The sequence below is a fragment of the Dicentrarchus labrax genome, unplaced genomic scaffold, assembly GCF_905237075.1.
Source record: "Dicentrarchus labrax unplaced genomic scaffold, dlabrax2021, whole genome shotgun sequence".
NCBI lineage: Eukaryota > Metazoa > Chordata > Actinopteri > Moronidae > Dicentrarchus > Dicentrarchus labrax.
Window position 1 is genome coordinate 16,121,625 of NW_026136713.1, and position 15,843 is coordinate 16,137,467.

The window sequence follows — 15,843 nt, forward strand, 5'->3', positions numbered from 1 at the left end:
CTTCTCTGGTGCAATTAGGAGCAGTGCAATTGGTTCAATGGGAGATGCTACCATTTAAATAGGCAATGATATGGTTGAGATGAGACGGAAATGGGCAAGAGACATAGGAACACAGAGGGGGAAAGAGAGAGAGAGAGAAAGGGAAAGAGTTTGGAACATGTTCCAGAGAACAGAATGATGATGATACAATATTTTCCAGTCAGGGGACACTGTGCACAGTCTGCCACAAAGTCACCTTTCTCCATCTCTGCCGCTCTCTTTTTTCCTCTCATGCAGAAATCCATTTACACCCTTTAATTCCGAGACATATAAATATTTCTCAAAACACACGTAGCCTTACACACAAGCATTGTATTTCTGTCTGATTGCCTGTGTTGTGAACCACTTACTGTCAGAGGAAGAATCACGACCATCTTTTCTCACCCAACCAGTCAATGAATACAGGGCCACTCATCCCTTAAATCTTTCCTCTCCACTTGCCATCTCCTTCTCCCTTCCTCATTTCATCCGTGGAGGCCCCTTATTCATTTTTTTCTCTCTTCTCTAGAACATCATCTGCAGCCTGTTTTTCCTGCTCTTTTTTTATCCTCAGGGGATTTTATATGTTCTTTAATATTCTCTCAGTTCTCGCTGTCCTCCAGTATTCCCTCTGTTCCTCTCTCCTTTCCTGCTCTCCTCCTCTCTGCCAAGGTTCACCTCTCCGAGCCCAGCCACCACCTCCTCCTTTTCATCTCCCTTGTCCCTCTGTCCCTCTGTCCATCAGTCCAACATTCTTTTTTTTTCTCCTTTTTTTTGTCTCAGGATCACGTGTGCTGCTGCTTTTTCAGATGCTGTCTTTTGCAGATGATACTGGCAAGCACTTTGCCTCTCTGAATTATACATTGTGATTACATAAAAACCTCATGAAGCAACTGATCTATTTTTAATCCAACTCGTTTGCTTGTTAAACCTGTTTCTCTGTGATCTTTCCATGTGTGTACATGTGTGGTTTTTTTTTGTGTGTGTGTGTGTGTGCGTGTCTGTGTGTGTGTGTCTGTTGAACACAAGTCAGAAGACAGAGATTAAAAAGGAGCACAGCCCATGTCAGACTGTCTCTCTTGTTCTCCCTGTGTCTGTCAGTTGAATTCAATTCAGATAGGCTTTATTGGCATGGCATTTAATAAAGCCTTCCAATGCAGCTTGAAAACAGTAATTACAGCAATTATGATCCGAAAAGAAAATGCTTAAAATTATGGCAACACAAAGCTAAATACATCAATTTCAGCAGTTTCATTTTGGCTAAAATTACACCCTAACAAAGTTAGAAGTGTTGTTAAAATGAGGGATGGTACTTGTAAAGAGAATGATAACAAGCGTCTCTCTTTGTCTCTGTCTTTCTTTCTCTCTCTGTATCCCTTGCTCTGCATGTTGCTTCAAAGAAACCTGTTGACAAAGCACAGGCTTTTGTGCTGTTGTCGCCAAGGCGTAAGAGTGCCATCTATTGGTCAACTTTTCACAACCACCCACAGAAAAAAAAAAAACAGAAAGAGGAAAGAAAAAAAGTCAAGTCGGGAAAACCACACGTGCGCCGACCCTCAACCACACACACAATGAACAGAGATACACAATAAGCTAACTATAGGGCTGTCTGATGTGTTCTTGGGGATGACCTAGATTGAGAACACCGTCACAATAGACTCACTATTGCTTACTGTCTCTTGCTCATTCAATAGGTAATCTTTCTATCGACTGCTTCCTGAGATACCATCTTTGCGCGTGCGTGCATATGGATGTGTGCGCGGATGCATGTCTGCATTATCTGCAGAGAAGGGCAGGCGAAGATAAGAAGAAAAGAAGGAAGAAAAAGCAAGAATTAAAAGGAAAAGAGGGAGAGGAATGAAGGTCAGCGCGATGAGAGAGGAGAGAGCAAGAGGTGGATGTGAGAGAAAAGAGACAGAGGGGGAGGAAGGACAGTGTAGTTTCTCTGCATTCTCTCCCTCTCGCTCTGTCTCTCTTGTTCTCCATACCAGCCCCCCCATGAAAAATAAAAAAGAGCTGACAGTGGAGGCTGGGCAGCAGCCGAGGTGTCAGCGCTTTCCTTTGACCGGGAGCGAGGGAGGGGAGAAAGAGGGAAAGAGAAGAAACATAAAAAAGAAGAAACAAAGAAACAGATAGAGGGGGAAAAGACTGGGACAACGCGGGGGTGAGAATGAGTCTGCCCCGGCAGCAATTCCTGAAGCCGCATCCCCTTTTCTTGCAACTTTTTCACTCATTCCCTATGTGTGCAAACACAGATAGAATTTGACAAGAGAGAAATTGATTCCCAGGCTTCAGATGCAGGTGTTAGAAGGCTCATGGGGTGGGGATGAGGCCAACGCTGAGAGGCATGCAATAACACCTACATAATGCATTGTGCAAAATCACGCTACCACATATGCATGTTCAAATCTTACATCACAGTATTCATGTATATGTACAACACTGCAGGTGCATTGTGCCTTTTCTATAACATGGTTTACAGACATGAGCAAACGATGCATCTCCAGTTTTTGGTTTTTTTTTAGATTTAAAGAATCATTTACAACACTCAAAAGTATAGCCTACCTGTCACCCCCTTAAAAAATCACTGAACTTGTAGCTTTGTGTACAGTAAGTAAAGGGACTGTTTTCTTGCAGTTTTTTTTTCTTCTTCTATCCTGTTTTTTGGGAGGGAGGAGATGCCTGGCAGCAGGCTAAGGAGGGAAGAGAGGCAGGAGAAGTAAAGAGCTGACAAAGTGAAGAGTGAACACATTCGAGCAGTCTTATACCACCAGCACACAATAACACAACAGAGGACAAAAGAAAAGGAGATGGGAAAGGAGAGTCATGGAGCTATCTCTTCAGAGACCAATCTGTCACTTGCTCTCTGCAAGATGGTGTAAAGGCTTCCAAATAAAAGCAGGAGATGCTGTCAGGTTGAAAGAAGATTGTGAGAGGTTGAGGTAAAGAAAGGGAACAATAGAAGGATCTTTATGGTTTTTAATTGTCTATTTTGTTAGACTTGCCTCGGTTTTTGTGCAATGTGTTCCCTGCCACTTTGTTAACAGCGTTTTTGATTGATATGCACTAACACAAGTATAAAAGCAGCCTTCTATAAAAGCTGCACTGGTTGCCGTATAAGTGACAGATCAGACATAGCATGCTGGCCTCCTGTATTTCTTTGGCTTGATGAGCTTTCAAGTGTGTTTTTTTTATACCAGACTTGTAGACAATTCACCGTTCAAATCATATGTCCTAACACTCTTTCTTTCCCTCCCCTTCTGTCTCTCTATCCGTTTCTGTGCAGCGATCAACTTGCTGGGTTTGACATGGCAACTGAAGCCATCTGACGGCCCTGTGTTAAACAACGGACTGGGAGCTGGCTTGCCTGTCAACAGTGATGTGGCCACACTGCCCTCTGGAGGCAGAGGTATGAACTACAGGGCACACACCCCCCATTTAAAAATCCACACACTGCATGTGGAGTTACAAAGCGAAATTCAGGTCTGGAAGACATTGCAACCTGCTGTCGAAAGGATAAGGCTGTTTTTTTTGTAATTGTCAACAAATCCAATGAAAAGACCAAAACCAACAATGAAATAACCTACTAACAAGTATTGTTTGTGTATTCAAAGCCTGATATAGCTTTTCCCCCATTGTTGTACAAAAACTATGCAGTGAGCCAAACTGTAGCAATTAACACAGGAACTGAAGTTAATTTTCAGTCAATACCACATCGAGTCCTGGTGCTGAAAGTACTCACTAGCATGCCAAATGTGCTTAATCCACAGCTAAAAATAGTTCCCAACAAATGCAGTATTTATTCCTAAAAATAAAGCTACATATTTTTGACCTGATTTTTGTCAGGAACAAATTGGTTCGGGGCTGAGTGCCATAGACATTTTATGACAGTTAGAAAATATTGAAGGACAAACTAACGCATTTGTTGAAAACAAGAACAATATAGAATAATGCCAGACTTTTGAAGTCATTTCTGCTGTGTATAACATACTAAAACAGACGAACAGAATTTTTTTGGCACCCAAGCAGCTCACACCAACTAAAAAATTTCATTATTCATGATGCAGTTCTAGCTGTGTATGTGCTGTTTAACCACTCTGCTGAGTTGTGTCGAGCTAGTTTTATCGTCTCAGTCAGCAGCAAGGTAAAACACCAACTGCACCCCCCCCTTCTCTCTTTTAAGGCCCCCATGCGGTTCTCTATCTATTCTTCTTTCACTCGCTCGATCTCGCTCTGTAACACACACAGCATGTACTATAGGTACGTGTGGGCTGCTGCTCTGTGTCTGTATTCTGTATTAATGAGAGGACTGTTGTGTTGTGTTCCCTAGCCGTCTAGGCCAGATGCTGCTGTTGTTCTTCTCATTGTTACTTTTATTTCTTCGCTATTCTGCACACAAACGCGCACACTCTCACACTCACACTCACACTCTCGTCTTTTTCTGTCGGGGCCCCAACACTCTGCTGTTAGATGACTGACCTGATTGCAGGATGCTGTGTGTTTCTGCGTGCGTGCCTGTCTGCGCGTCTGCTTGGAAAGCTGTGCCCTGCAGTCCTATCAGCCCTCTCTCATTTTAGCCCAGACAACAAAGTCCACAGTCCTGCAGGCTTTGCTACAAAGGCATCATTTTGCATCCCACCGTCACTAGTAACAACACTCATTGTAACACAAACTGTGGGCGCACAGTTTGCAGAGCTAATGGTGCTCGTCCTCTGCTATTCAATGGCCATGAATTTTTATAGCAGATTATTTTCAGTAAACTGTGATGATTAACTATTGACTCTGACAATCGAAGCCTTTAATCACAGATTATGCAGTTTCTTTTCCCCTCGCTCCAGGTCCGTGGGCAGGCCGGAACAGCAGTATAGACACAGGCAATATTGAGGTCGGGAGGCGGGTCACCCAAGAAGTCCCTCCAGGAGTGTTTTGGAGGTCCTTGCTCCATCTCAGCCTACCCCAGTTCCTCAAGTTCAACATCTCCCTCGGCAAGGATGCCCTGTTTGGAGTGTACATTCGCAAGGGCCTGCCTCCATCACACGCACAGGTAAAATCTGGCACTTCCGCACCTTTAGGGTAATAGATCGTTCACAGAATTATTACTTTATTCATTAGGGACCCCTTATCTATATATTGATCAGCTAAAATGGAGAATACCTAAAAAAAACTTTCTTGTGTCATGGGAAATATTAAAATTAATTTGTGATTCATTATAATAGTAGCTTGCAAAAACTAATTTAGTCCAAGATTTACACTTAATTAAATTTCACAGTAATGTAACTTTTACTGCTTCTTATTAATTAGAAACTAGTCAATTAAGAGCAGATTTGATTTGTAGAATGGGATAATTGCATGTGGATTACCTTTTCACTGCCTGACCTAAGCTGGTAAAGACCCTCAAATTGTGGCTAGTGTACAGCAGGAAAAAAAATGCTCTGCAGTGTTCCCAAAGACCCAAAGAGAATGACAGCCCTCAAGGAACTCTCTGTGGCATTCTTCATGCCTCCCTGGCAATTTTCAGCCACACTAACTTCTCCCATCTTTTAATCTTCCTGCATATACATCTATGGGTAATTTTTCAAAGTCTAAAAAGTGTCGTCCCAGCACTTCATAGTTGAATCATAGATTTCATACTCACATCCATTCAATCCAAAACGTTCTCTCTATCTCTTTCTCCTCCAGTATGACTATATGGAGCGTCTGGATGGGAAGGAGAAGTGGAGCGTGGTCGAGTCTCCACGGGAGAGGAGGAGCATCCAAACTGTGGTCCTCAATGAGGCGGTGTTTGTCCAGTACCTGGACGCTGGTGCTTGGCACCTGGCCTTCTACAACGACGGTCGGGAGAGAGAGACAGTTTCCTTCAGCACAAACATCATGGGTGAGGCAGAGGCAGGATTTGTAGCTGTGAGTGGAGTGAGGGAGATGAGATTAAGTACCAGCATTTAGGAGATGAAAAGAATTACCAGTGGCACTGATTTAAAATAGTACTTCACTGATTTAGCATTGCACAGTATAACATTTTTGGACTCACATTGGACTCACTTTTTTTAAGTAATAGTAATGATATAGCCAATATACCAACTGATGCCGACTCAAGTGACATCACTTGAGGCAACTCTGGAGGCACAAAAGGCTTTATACAAGGACTACTCTACACCTGTAAAAACCTTGATGTGTACAATCAGTGGAGTTGCCCTTTAAGAGCAGATATTTTTCTCCATTTTGACAAAAAACTTTACACATCACAGGGTGCAAAAACACTCACCACCAGCATGTGCACCGTGTTGCCAGAAGCAACACAGCTACGGCAACATTGTCAAGTAGGCAGGACCGCTTAGTGAGTTAAAAGATTTGTGTTGTGCCAAAACATAGTAGGAGAAATTGATTGAATGTATTCAAAAACAAAACACAACTTATTATATCAGAGAGTGTAGAATCACTTCCATGGTGTTTGTGTGTGTGTGAAGAGGAAAATCAACCAGCAGCAAAAACTCAATTGTCTCGAAGCTGGGTCTGAAACCAGAACATAGATGAAGCCAAATAAAATACCGCTGCAGCACAGTAAATTGGATGTTTTGAGGACCTGAAACAGTGCCCCAAATAATTTCAATTGTGTTGGAGGCATGAGTGTGACAACAAGGGGGTAGGATAGAAAGAGTCAAACCGAGTGAAAGAATCCTTCACTGTCAATATCTGGTGGTAGAGCTTTCAGCAGCAGGAGTAGTGGAGAGAAGGAGAGGCAGAGGCGGTGAAGGCAGAATTAGAGTGAGTAGTGAGAGGGTGAGCTGGAGGAAAGACATAATGGCGAGGGCAAAGCCAGAATGGAGTGAAGTGGAGTGAAGGACGGGAGGAGGAGAAGCTGAAGAGGGGAGTGAAAGAGAGGGTGGCATTAGGGTAAGAGGGAGACATCGTGCTGAGATTTGGGGGAAATGAACAGAAAAAGAGAGAGGAAGTGTTCGAGAGGAAGGCAGTGTGGAAAGGATGAGTAATACTTTCTGTAAGATGAGTGGAAGTTGGAAAAAGCACGAAAAAAGGAGGAAGGGAAGTCCAAAATGCCTCCTTATCATTAGCAGCAACCCTGTTTCACCAATCTGTTGTCTTCTGATAAAAGGGGTTAAGAGGCACTGAAAGATTGGATAGAGCACTGAAGTCATGAATGCACAACACACACACAGAGTCCAGCTAAAGTCTGCCTAGTTGCACCAAGCAACCACTCCTGGATGAAGTATTAATGACCTTGGTAGGGAGTAAACAATCAAAACAAGGGAAAAGTGCCAGAATATGGGGAAGAGAAGGAGTGAAAGAGCAGCAGAAGGGTTTTAGAATGTCAGCATAAAGCAGGGGAACACTCCTATTTTCTGACACAGTGTGCTGAGAAATGATGGATGGATAATGGATAGTGAGGAATGACTGATTCACAAAGTATTCTCCCCACACTATGAAAAATGCACCGAAAAGGAATGCATGGAATCTTGGAGGAGGGCATTTGCTTTTGATGTCTGTGTAACTGTAAGACTCGGAGTGCCTTCACTCGATTTGTAGTATCTTAAAGAACGAATGGTGCCAATGGTTTAATCGAATGCTTTGATGCTTGCCATCAAACTCTCTCACCCCTCCCCTCTTTCCCTCTCTCTCTGTCTCACTTTGTCTTCTTCACAGATTCAGTGCAAGAGTGCCCGCGCAATTGCCATGGTAACGGAGAGTGTAATTCTGGTGTGTGCCATTGCTTCCCAGGATTCCACGGAATGGACTGCTCCAAAGGTATTAGCTGCTTACAAATTAGTTTCTTCCGTCATAAAAATTCTGTCGTTTGCACCGTCTTAATAGACAAACAGTAACGTTTCAGCTCCATGCAGCAAGTAAAGAGGATTAGAAACAGTAAGATGGCGCATGGCCTTAGGTGGAGCCGAGACAAGATGACTGATGATGAATGGCAGCTCCTCTAACTAATGTCTCTCTGGCTCTGTGCTCACCTGGGATAGACAGCTTTGATGAATAGTTTAGTTACCTCTGCCTGTAATTACTCTTTGTGTCATTGCCACTCTCCAGCCCCTTAACCACTCTATTCACCCTCCTTCATGGTGAAGTGTTGGTGGGGTTAGGTGTGTGTGTGGGTGTGTGTGTGTGTGTGTGTGTGGGTGGCATGGCTTTTCACTGCTTTGAGAATCTCTAAAATGCCTGCTAATTGTTTTTCTTTTGTCATGCGCAGGGTTTAATCTCTCCCCTTCCTCCCTTTCTCCGTTCCTCCAGCGGCGTGCCCGGTGCTGTGCAGTGGCAACGGCCAATACGACAAGGGCTCCTGTGTTTGTTACAGCGGCTGGAAGGGACCCGAGTGTGACGTCCCCGTCACACAGTGCATCGACCCTCTTTGCAGCGGCCACGGCACCTGCACCGACGGCAACTGTGTGTGCTCCATCGGCTACAAAGGGCAGAGCTGTGCAGAGGGTGAGAGGAGCCAGGCTTAATGGTGTGGTGATCCTTGAGGATGATGGTTTCATTTGTATCCGTTGTTTTTATCTGCCTGGTTTTGACGAGTCAGAGGGACTATATTGAAAAAAACATGAATGTTTGCACCACACACTCCCTCTAACTCCAGTTAGACAGCTCATCATAGCATAATCTTACTCTGACCGAGTGTCCGTTCCCTCCATATATACAGATGAAGTATGATAACACAGCCAAACACATCAGAGATTTTATTAAGGGATGAAATTGCTTCTATTGATCCTTGTTAAGAAGGATCAGCCCGCCACGTTCTCTGTCGTCAAAAAGATAGAACACAAGAGAGAAAAAGAGAGGGATGAGAGACAGAGGGGGAGTCAGGGCAGCAGTGAGAGGTGAATATGTATGAAGAAAGAGAGAATTGTAAAAGGAGGGAGGGTCAAGGGTGGAGATGAGAGAGAGAGAGAAAGACAAAGGGAAGAAAGGAGTAGAGTGACAGACAGAAGAAGTCAAGACACAGGGTCGGAGAACAAGGTCAGCATTTTCTCCTGCTCTTCATTTTTTTTCTCTCCATCTCCCTCTCATCCAATTTTTTTTCTTCCTCCTCTGGTCTCAAATCTGATATTCATCACAGCAGAGTCCCTCAAACAATTTACCTGGAGTGCCAGCGACATGAAAATCAATAACTGTGATCCGCCGTTTCTGCCAGGCAAACAGAAATGGAGGGCCGAGGTTATGTGTGAGCTTGTGCTTTTTATGTGTGTATGTGTGTGTGTGTGTGTGTGTGTGTGTGTGTGTGTGTGTGTGTGTGTGTGTGTGTGTGTGTGTGTGTGTGTGAAGGGGGTGCGGTGGGGTCAGTGATGCCTGAGGAGGGGGAGGAGAAGGAGGACGGGTGAGAGGTGTCAGACAAAGAGGACAAGGAGAGAGAAGGAGGGAAAGTGGGAGCGACCAGGACAGAGCAGTGAGGGGAGGCTAGAAGAGGGGTGGGTGGGCGCTTTGCCGGGAGGAGGTAATTTGTCAAATTGGTTTTCACTCACTGCTCAGACTCAAAGCTGCCCGTCAACCTGGCAGACTGACAGTGTCAGATTCTCCCCTATGTATTAGCGCATACGCGGATACACACTAATGCATACACAAGTGCTCACACCGAATAATGTGCCAGTGAGGCTAGTGCTCTTTCAGAGTGGAACACATTTGCTTCTCTGCCCCAATTATAGACTCAGCTATTCATTATTGTGTGCTTTAATTGCCTTAGTAATATGTCTGGTAATATTTTCTTTTATTTCATTATCTTTCTGTGTACACAAAGAATGAAAATATGTCCTCTGCCACGTCTCTTACGTTTTAAAAAAACTCATAGTATTTAATTTGTTTCTAACATCAGCTCTAATGTGACATTTTCTAGCTTGTGTTGGTTTTTGTTCATTTTGTTTTTCTATGTTTTTTTTCTTTTTCACATTGGTGTGCAGTGGATTGCCTGGATCCGACGTGTTCCAATAATGGCATCTGTGTGAATGGGGAGTGCCACTGTAAGCCAGGCTGGGGAGGGCTCCACTGCGAGTTGCCCAGGGCCCAATGCCCAGACCAGTGCCACGGCCACGGGGCCTTCATACCAGACACTGGGCTGTGCAGCTGTGACCCCAACTGGATGGGACCTGACTGCTCTATGGGTAAGTACACCTACAGAGCTGGTTTGGTTGCAAGAGTCAAATACATGGAGTAAAGATGGAGTTTGGGGTGTCATAGTTGGGAGAACAGGGCTTCTGGCTACCCATTTGCCCAACATATTTTTTGGTCCTCTAGGATATATGGCTAATTAGTTTACCATTTTATTTTATACTGCTTTGGTTTTCAAACTGTATTTGGATGAAATCTACATGACCACAAACAATACAACTTGCTGAGAAATAGAACACAGCAACTGTTATGTTATCTAAGCCAAATTGGAACAAAGGGGAACAAAATGTGACAAGTTTTTATTGTCAAGGCAATATAAAATGATCTCTCTCAATAGACAGTGTCAGTGACAGTATGCTTATGACAGCTTTTTACGATTATCAGGGTAGTGCTCAAAATCCAAAATGGGCAAGACAAGCACTTTTATTTATATAGCACATTTCATTACAATGGGCTGTAGATAAGAGTAACAACATGCAACACGTGTAAACGAGTATAATAAATAAAATAAAAGTGGCAGTAGCTCAGAATTGTAGGGACTTACAGTAGCACAGACCGTATGGATGGTATGGAGTGTGGACTGGTTGCTGGAGAAGTGCCAAATCACCTCCTGATCACTGTTGAAATTGCCCTTGAGCAAGGCACCAACACCCCAAACTGTCTCCCAGGGCACAACTATGTGCCCATCGCTCCACTATCTCTCAACATTTGCATGTCCATGAGCCCTGTGCATGTGTTTACGGGCCTATGTGTGTAAAAAGTGGAGTAAAACAAGAATTTCCCGGCTGGGGATTGATAAAGTGAATTTTAGTTTCTTAAATCTTTTTTTAAAGGAAGCAACAACAATGACTAAAGAAACAAAGAAAAAAATTAATAAAAATGAAGAATAACCACCCACAAACAACACCAACAAACACAAAACGTACCTCCGCCCACAGACACAAACACAGTCCCACACACAGTTTAAATTTGACTTATAAACAACACTGTTGTGACAGATCTCAGGCCAAAATAAAACCCTACTCACCAGATCTTGATCTTACATGTAAAGTTGGAGGACTATTACATGATATCCTGAGAGGTCTGATTGGACTGTAGTCAGCGAGAATTTAAAAATTTGGTATGGCCATGGGAGCCCAATGCAGTGGTTTTAGTATAGGAGAGATAATGAAAAACCAATTCCAGATGTTTTTTAAACCAAATGTCTACATGAATGTTGTGGATGTATGTTTTCATGGATAGTGACACATTTAATAATGTCTTTATGCTGGGACAGGAAGAAAATGGACGGCGCCTGGCGTCCCTTCTTATGTATGAGGCTCATAATTTCCAGCTGCGCCCCTGGATGGAGTAAAAAAAGAAGATAGATATTGCTTGTAAAAGTAGCTGAGTTCATGTTTCTAATAAAATACTTAACATCCAATATCTCAATAAAATTGAGCTGTTAAGCCTCCACTGTCACAAAGACAGCAACCCCTGCCATGTCAGCCTCGCAAGGCTTCCCATCTCAGGATCACAAACAGAGCTCCAGCGTTTGTTATGAGAGAAGCAATGCTTAACTTTAATAAAGACAACATTGTTCCACACTGCAGGATCCCTCAGCAAGTGTGCATCAAAACATCTGTACATACTACATTCCCTGCACACCGGGGGTCCTGAGTACATGAGCGGGATTGTCACATCTCACCACATGCACCATCGCTGCCTGCAACATCTGAGCCTCCCAAACACTGATTGTTATGGAGGCTCAGGAAATAAACTCTGCCTTCACAATATTATAATCACTGATTTTAATTGAAGGTGTTAGATGGAGCATTGTATTTAGTGTAATGCAGGGTTTGATCACCTCACGCTCACCTGTTTCTGCACTTACCAGGATAATTTAACATTGTTACTCACTGTCACAGGGAAAGAAGTCAAACATAGCATGGTATTTGAAAGTGAAAGTTTTTAGATGTTTTAGTTACAGACCACCATTGTTTCAATGACTCATTATATTTTAATATCTAGTTAAGTTGGAATATAGCCTTTTTGAAGCTTTTGAAACAACCAATATAGGTAACCCAGACATCTAAAAAAGTCACCCAGACACCCTTTGACCTGCAAATCACCATATGAGTCCTTACTGGATAGTATCTTCTTTGTGAAAGAGTGAACATATGACAAATAGAGAAATACAAACCTAGAAAAAACGTCACCATTAGAAATAATGTTTGTGAAATCTTTCTCATCTCCTTCAGAGGTGTGCTCAGTGGACTGTGGGACTCATGGTGTGTGCATGGGTGGAGCTTGTCGCTGTGAGGAGGGCTGGACTGGCGCAGGCTGTGACCAGCGTGTGTGCAACCCGCTCTGCATCAAACATGGAACTTGCAAGGACGGGAAGTGCCAGTGTCACCAGGGCTGGAACGGAGAGCACTGCACCATTGGTAAGCAGCTCTGTGTATCTGTGTGTGCGTGTGGAGGTGTGTGTTTGATGTGTGTTTGCGTGTCAACACGTGGGTGTGCACAGAAATACCAGCACCCAGTCAGACTTAACTGGTAGATCCTTTCCATTTTGGAAATGAGAAGTGGAGGCAAGAGGGAGACCTAAGGGAATTAGAAGAGGGGGGTGACGTAAGAGGTGGGCGAACAGAGAGGTGGGGAGAAAACTTCTTAGAAGTGGGAGTGGGAGAATTACAAAAGAACAAGATTTAGCCGTTTTTAGGTAACTGCAGACCCCAGGAGTGTTAGTTTCTATGGCCTTTGAAACACCAAAGTTATGTGATGAAAGGTAAAACTTCACCTCACTGTGATCAAAAAATATCTCTTTCACAATGTTTGTGTGTGCCTGTGTGTATGTGTGTGTGTGCGTGCGTGTATGCACACAGTTGTGCTAGTGTGTGTGTGTGAGTGTGACTTTGTACGTCAGTCAATCACTGTCTCATATTGACATCACTGTCACTTTGGATGGATGCGTGCCAGATTCCTTTGATTCACCCACAGTGCTTCTAGACACAAAGTCTCATTTCCCTGTCACCACAAGCACTGTGATTGCAATCTGATATACACACAAACAAACACTAAAACACACACAGAGCAGCACATATATACACGTACACGCACATACACGCCAACACATATATACGCACAGGGGAATAACAGTTTATGATCTCCCTATTTCCCCCATCAGAAAGTAGGGCAGCTTTGACTGCAGCATCAGCCCAAGATGAAAGAGTTGTCAGGCCTCAGCTTGGCGCAAAGCACACTTCACTAGCACCAGACACTCTCAGTGTTAGCTTATCTCAGCTTGCCTGTTGTTCATTTCAGCTCTGCATGATGTTGCTTGCATTTATTCAAAAAAATACTCTCCCCATCTCTTACCTTTTGCACGTTTTCTCCCACTGCAGACCATGGGAGCATGGTTGACAAAGCAGGTACCGTATCTGACTCTGGTGTTTTGTTTCTTAGCCTGTGGTGGTAGAAGCTAGCTGCTGCATTTGTGGGTTTTGGCCTGGCTTGGCTCTGTAGACTCTGTGGTGCTATCTGTCCGTAGATTAGGGTGCCAGCCTCAATGATAACTCCCTACATGTAGCGCACTCTAATTTACAGCAGTGCACTACAGCGGGGCCTAGCTGTCATTGAGCCTAGATGTGTTGTGGGGTACCGTAGAGCCTAGTGTGGTATCAGCAGTGTTGAGGGGCTGTGCTGTGAATGTGTGGATGTGCATGCGTGTGAGTGTGTTCTTCTCCATATTCCTAATGTGGAAACACAAACACATAACTCTTCTCAGGTATTCTAGTCATGTATTACGTAAACACAGCTGCTTCACACAAGGAGAAAATGATGAAAGCCGTAAAGAACTTTTGAGGTAATTGGTGAATTTCATAGGCCACTGATGCGAGGCCTTAATGTGGTGTCAATAAATACAGCGCTGTCGATTGTGTGTGTGTTTACGTTTTGGTATTTATGGCAACAGTCGCGGCCATGGTAGAGTGGCCAATAAATTTATTTTGTGTGCACGTGTGTGTTTGATTATGCGTGTGTGACTCAGCGAGCATATAGAATTAATTCCAGATTTTCTATCTTTTCATCAAACCCATCCCCTCCAACCTAAGCCTAGATTAAAAAAAAAAGCCCAAACAGTTTAGTCAGATAAAGATAAACAGAATCATGGCTAAGGTTAAGACATAGATGCAAATAGAGAAGGGTGCAGGTCTAGGGTGAGTTGTCTCACACGCACAGCAAGAATGCTTAATAGATAGCTGCTGAACCTCTGTCGGAGCGGCACAGATTGTCTGACAGTACAGGTCCCCGGAGCACAGTTGAGAGTGTCCTCTCACCCTCTACGCTTAATGGAATAGCTCTCATTGTTTTATGAAGAGCCAGCCCAGAGAAAAGGTAAATTGCAGGGTTAAAGAGGGAGCAAGACAGAAGGGGAGAGTAAAGAAGAACAGATTGCGCCAAAGGGAAGCAGAGAGACAGGCCAAAGAACATGTGGGGGTAAAGCAATCAATGCAATTTCTAAGGTATCTTATTAGGAGGAGAAGATGAGTGGGGGTTTATCCGAGAAAGTGCAGAGTTATCTGGTCCATCTATAAGCAGTGGTAAGATTTATGCCTGTGACCTTTACTTTATGACCTTTAGTGCAGACAGAGCTGGAAACAGGGGGAATGGAGAGAATGGTGGAACATTTTTGGCACAAAGTCTTGACTCTGTTTTTTTTATGAACTTTGTTTTCATTCTTTCTGTCTCTTTCTCTATCTCTGTCTCTCACTCTGTCTTTCTCACTTCGTTTTACACAGTATTTTTCTCTATCCAGTCATATACCCTGACACCCACACACACACACACACACACCGCACACAAGTGTGTGTGCTGACCCATAACCCAAGGCAATTTCTTCTCCTTTTTAAGGGGATTTCATCAGAGTCCAACTACATTAGTGGGGAGGGTGGACTTAATAGTTTCTGAAATCCCACTTTATTCTAGTTAGTATGAGGGGGTATCGACTGGGCCCTGGCATTAAAGAGAGCGGAGCCTCGTGCCGGCCTGCCCAGGCAAGCCGATCAATGCCTACTATGGATTGTCCTGTCCGGGTGCTTCATAAGTATTTGGCTGCTTTAAATGGCAACTCCATTTAACAGGCAATCACTGCTAACTGCCTTTGTTCCCTGAGCTCAATACTTGGGGACAATCTATTCCAGCCTGACTGTTAATACAGCGTCATGAGCAGTCCCCTGATGCAGAAAATGGTAATAATTAAAGATAAAAACCTTTGATTTGATTCCTCTTGTTGAGCTGAAAAACGTGGTTAAGCTTCTCTGCCTCCCTCCCCTAACATCCGTCCCCTCTCCTCCCCCCACCTTCTTCTTGGGAGTTTAAGCAAGATGGCGCCCTGTCTTTCGCAAAGTCCTTTGTTGACTTTCCCTCATCGCCTGGTGTTTGAGACATATGATAAAATGCCAATCGGGGTGAAATGCCTGTTAATTTAGCTGCTGCCACGGTTTAGATTGCACTATTTGTATTCATAATGCATGGCTTTATTGATGCAGCGATTTGTTAGAGGGCAAAATTCTACAGTGCAACTTGAGTGAAAATATGTTCATTAATCTACTGAGCAGGACTCAATGAAAAGCATTTCATATTCATAATCTCTTACTGGGTTATTTTGTCCTTCCTCACTCTGTGTCGGCACACTACTACTGAGTGGGAAATGTCAGGTCATATCTC

General features: G+C 43.7%; 1 protein-coding gene across 20 annotated transcripts in view; it reads left to right on the forward strand.

Moving 5' to 3' along the window:
- The window catches only part of tenm2a (teneurin transmembrane protein 2a), a 196,296-nt gene that overhangs the window by 157,473 nt on the left and 22,980 nt on the right, over positions 1 to 15,843 (forward strand). For 13 of the 20 annotated variants that reach the window (XM_051419667.1, XM_051419678.1, XM_051419672.1 and 10 more), the window contains 8 exons: positions 3,305 to 3,427; positions 4,836 to 5,062; positions 5,698 to 5,893; positions 7,675 to 7,776; positions 8,266 to 8,460; positions 9,927 to 10,127; positions 12,375 to 12,560; positions 13,521 to 13,547. In XM_051419667.1, coding sequence (XP_051275627.1) covers positions 3,305 to 3,427; positions 4,836 to 5,062; positions 5,698 to 5,893; positions 7,675 to 7,776; positions 8,266 to 8,460; positions 9,927 to 10,127; positions 12,375 to 12,560; positions 13,521 to 13,547 — 1,257 coding nt within the window. The remainder of the gene's footprint in view (positions 1 to 3,304; positions 3,428 to 4,835; positions 5,063 to 5,697; positions 5,894 to 7,674; positions 7,777 to 8,265; positions 8,461 to 9,926; positions 10,128 to 12,374; positions 12,561 to 13,520; positions 13,548 to 15,843) is intronic. The other 7 variants (XM_051419668.1, XM_051419680.1, XM_051419675.1 and 4 more) reach the window with 3 other exon arrangements.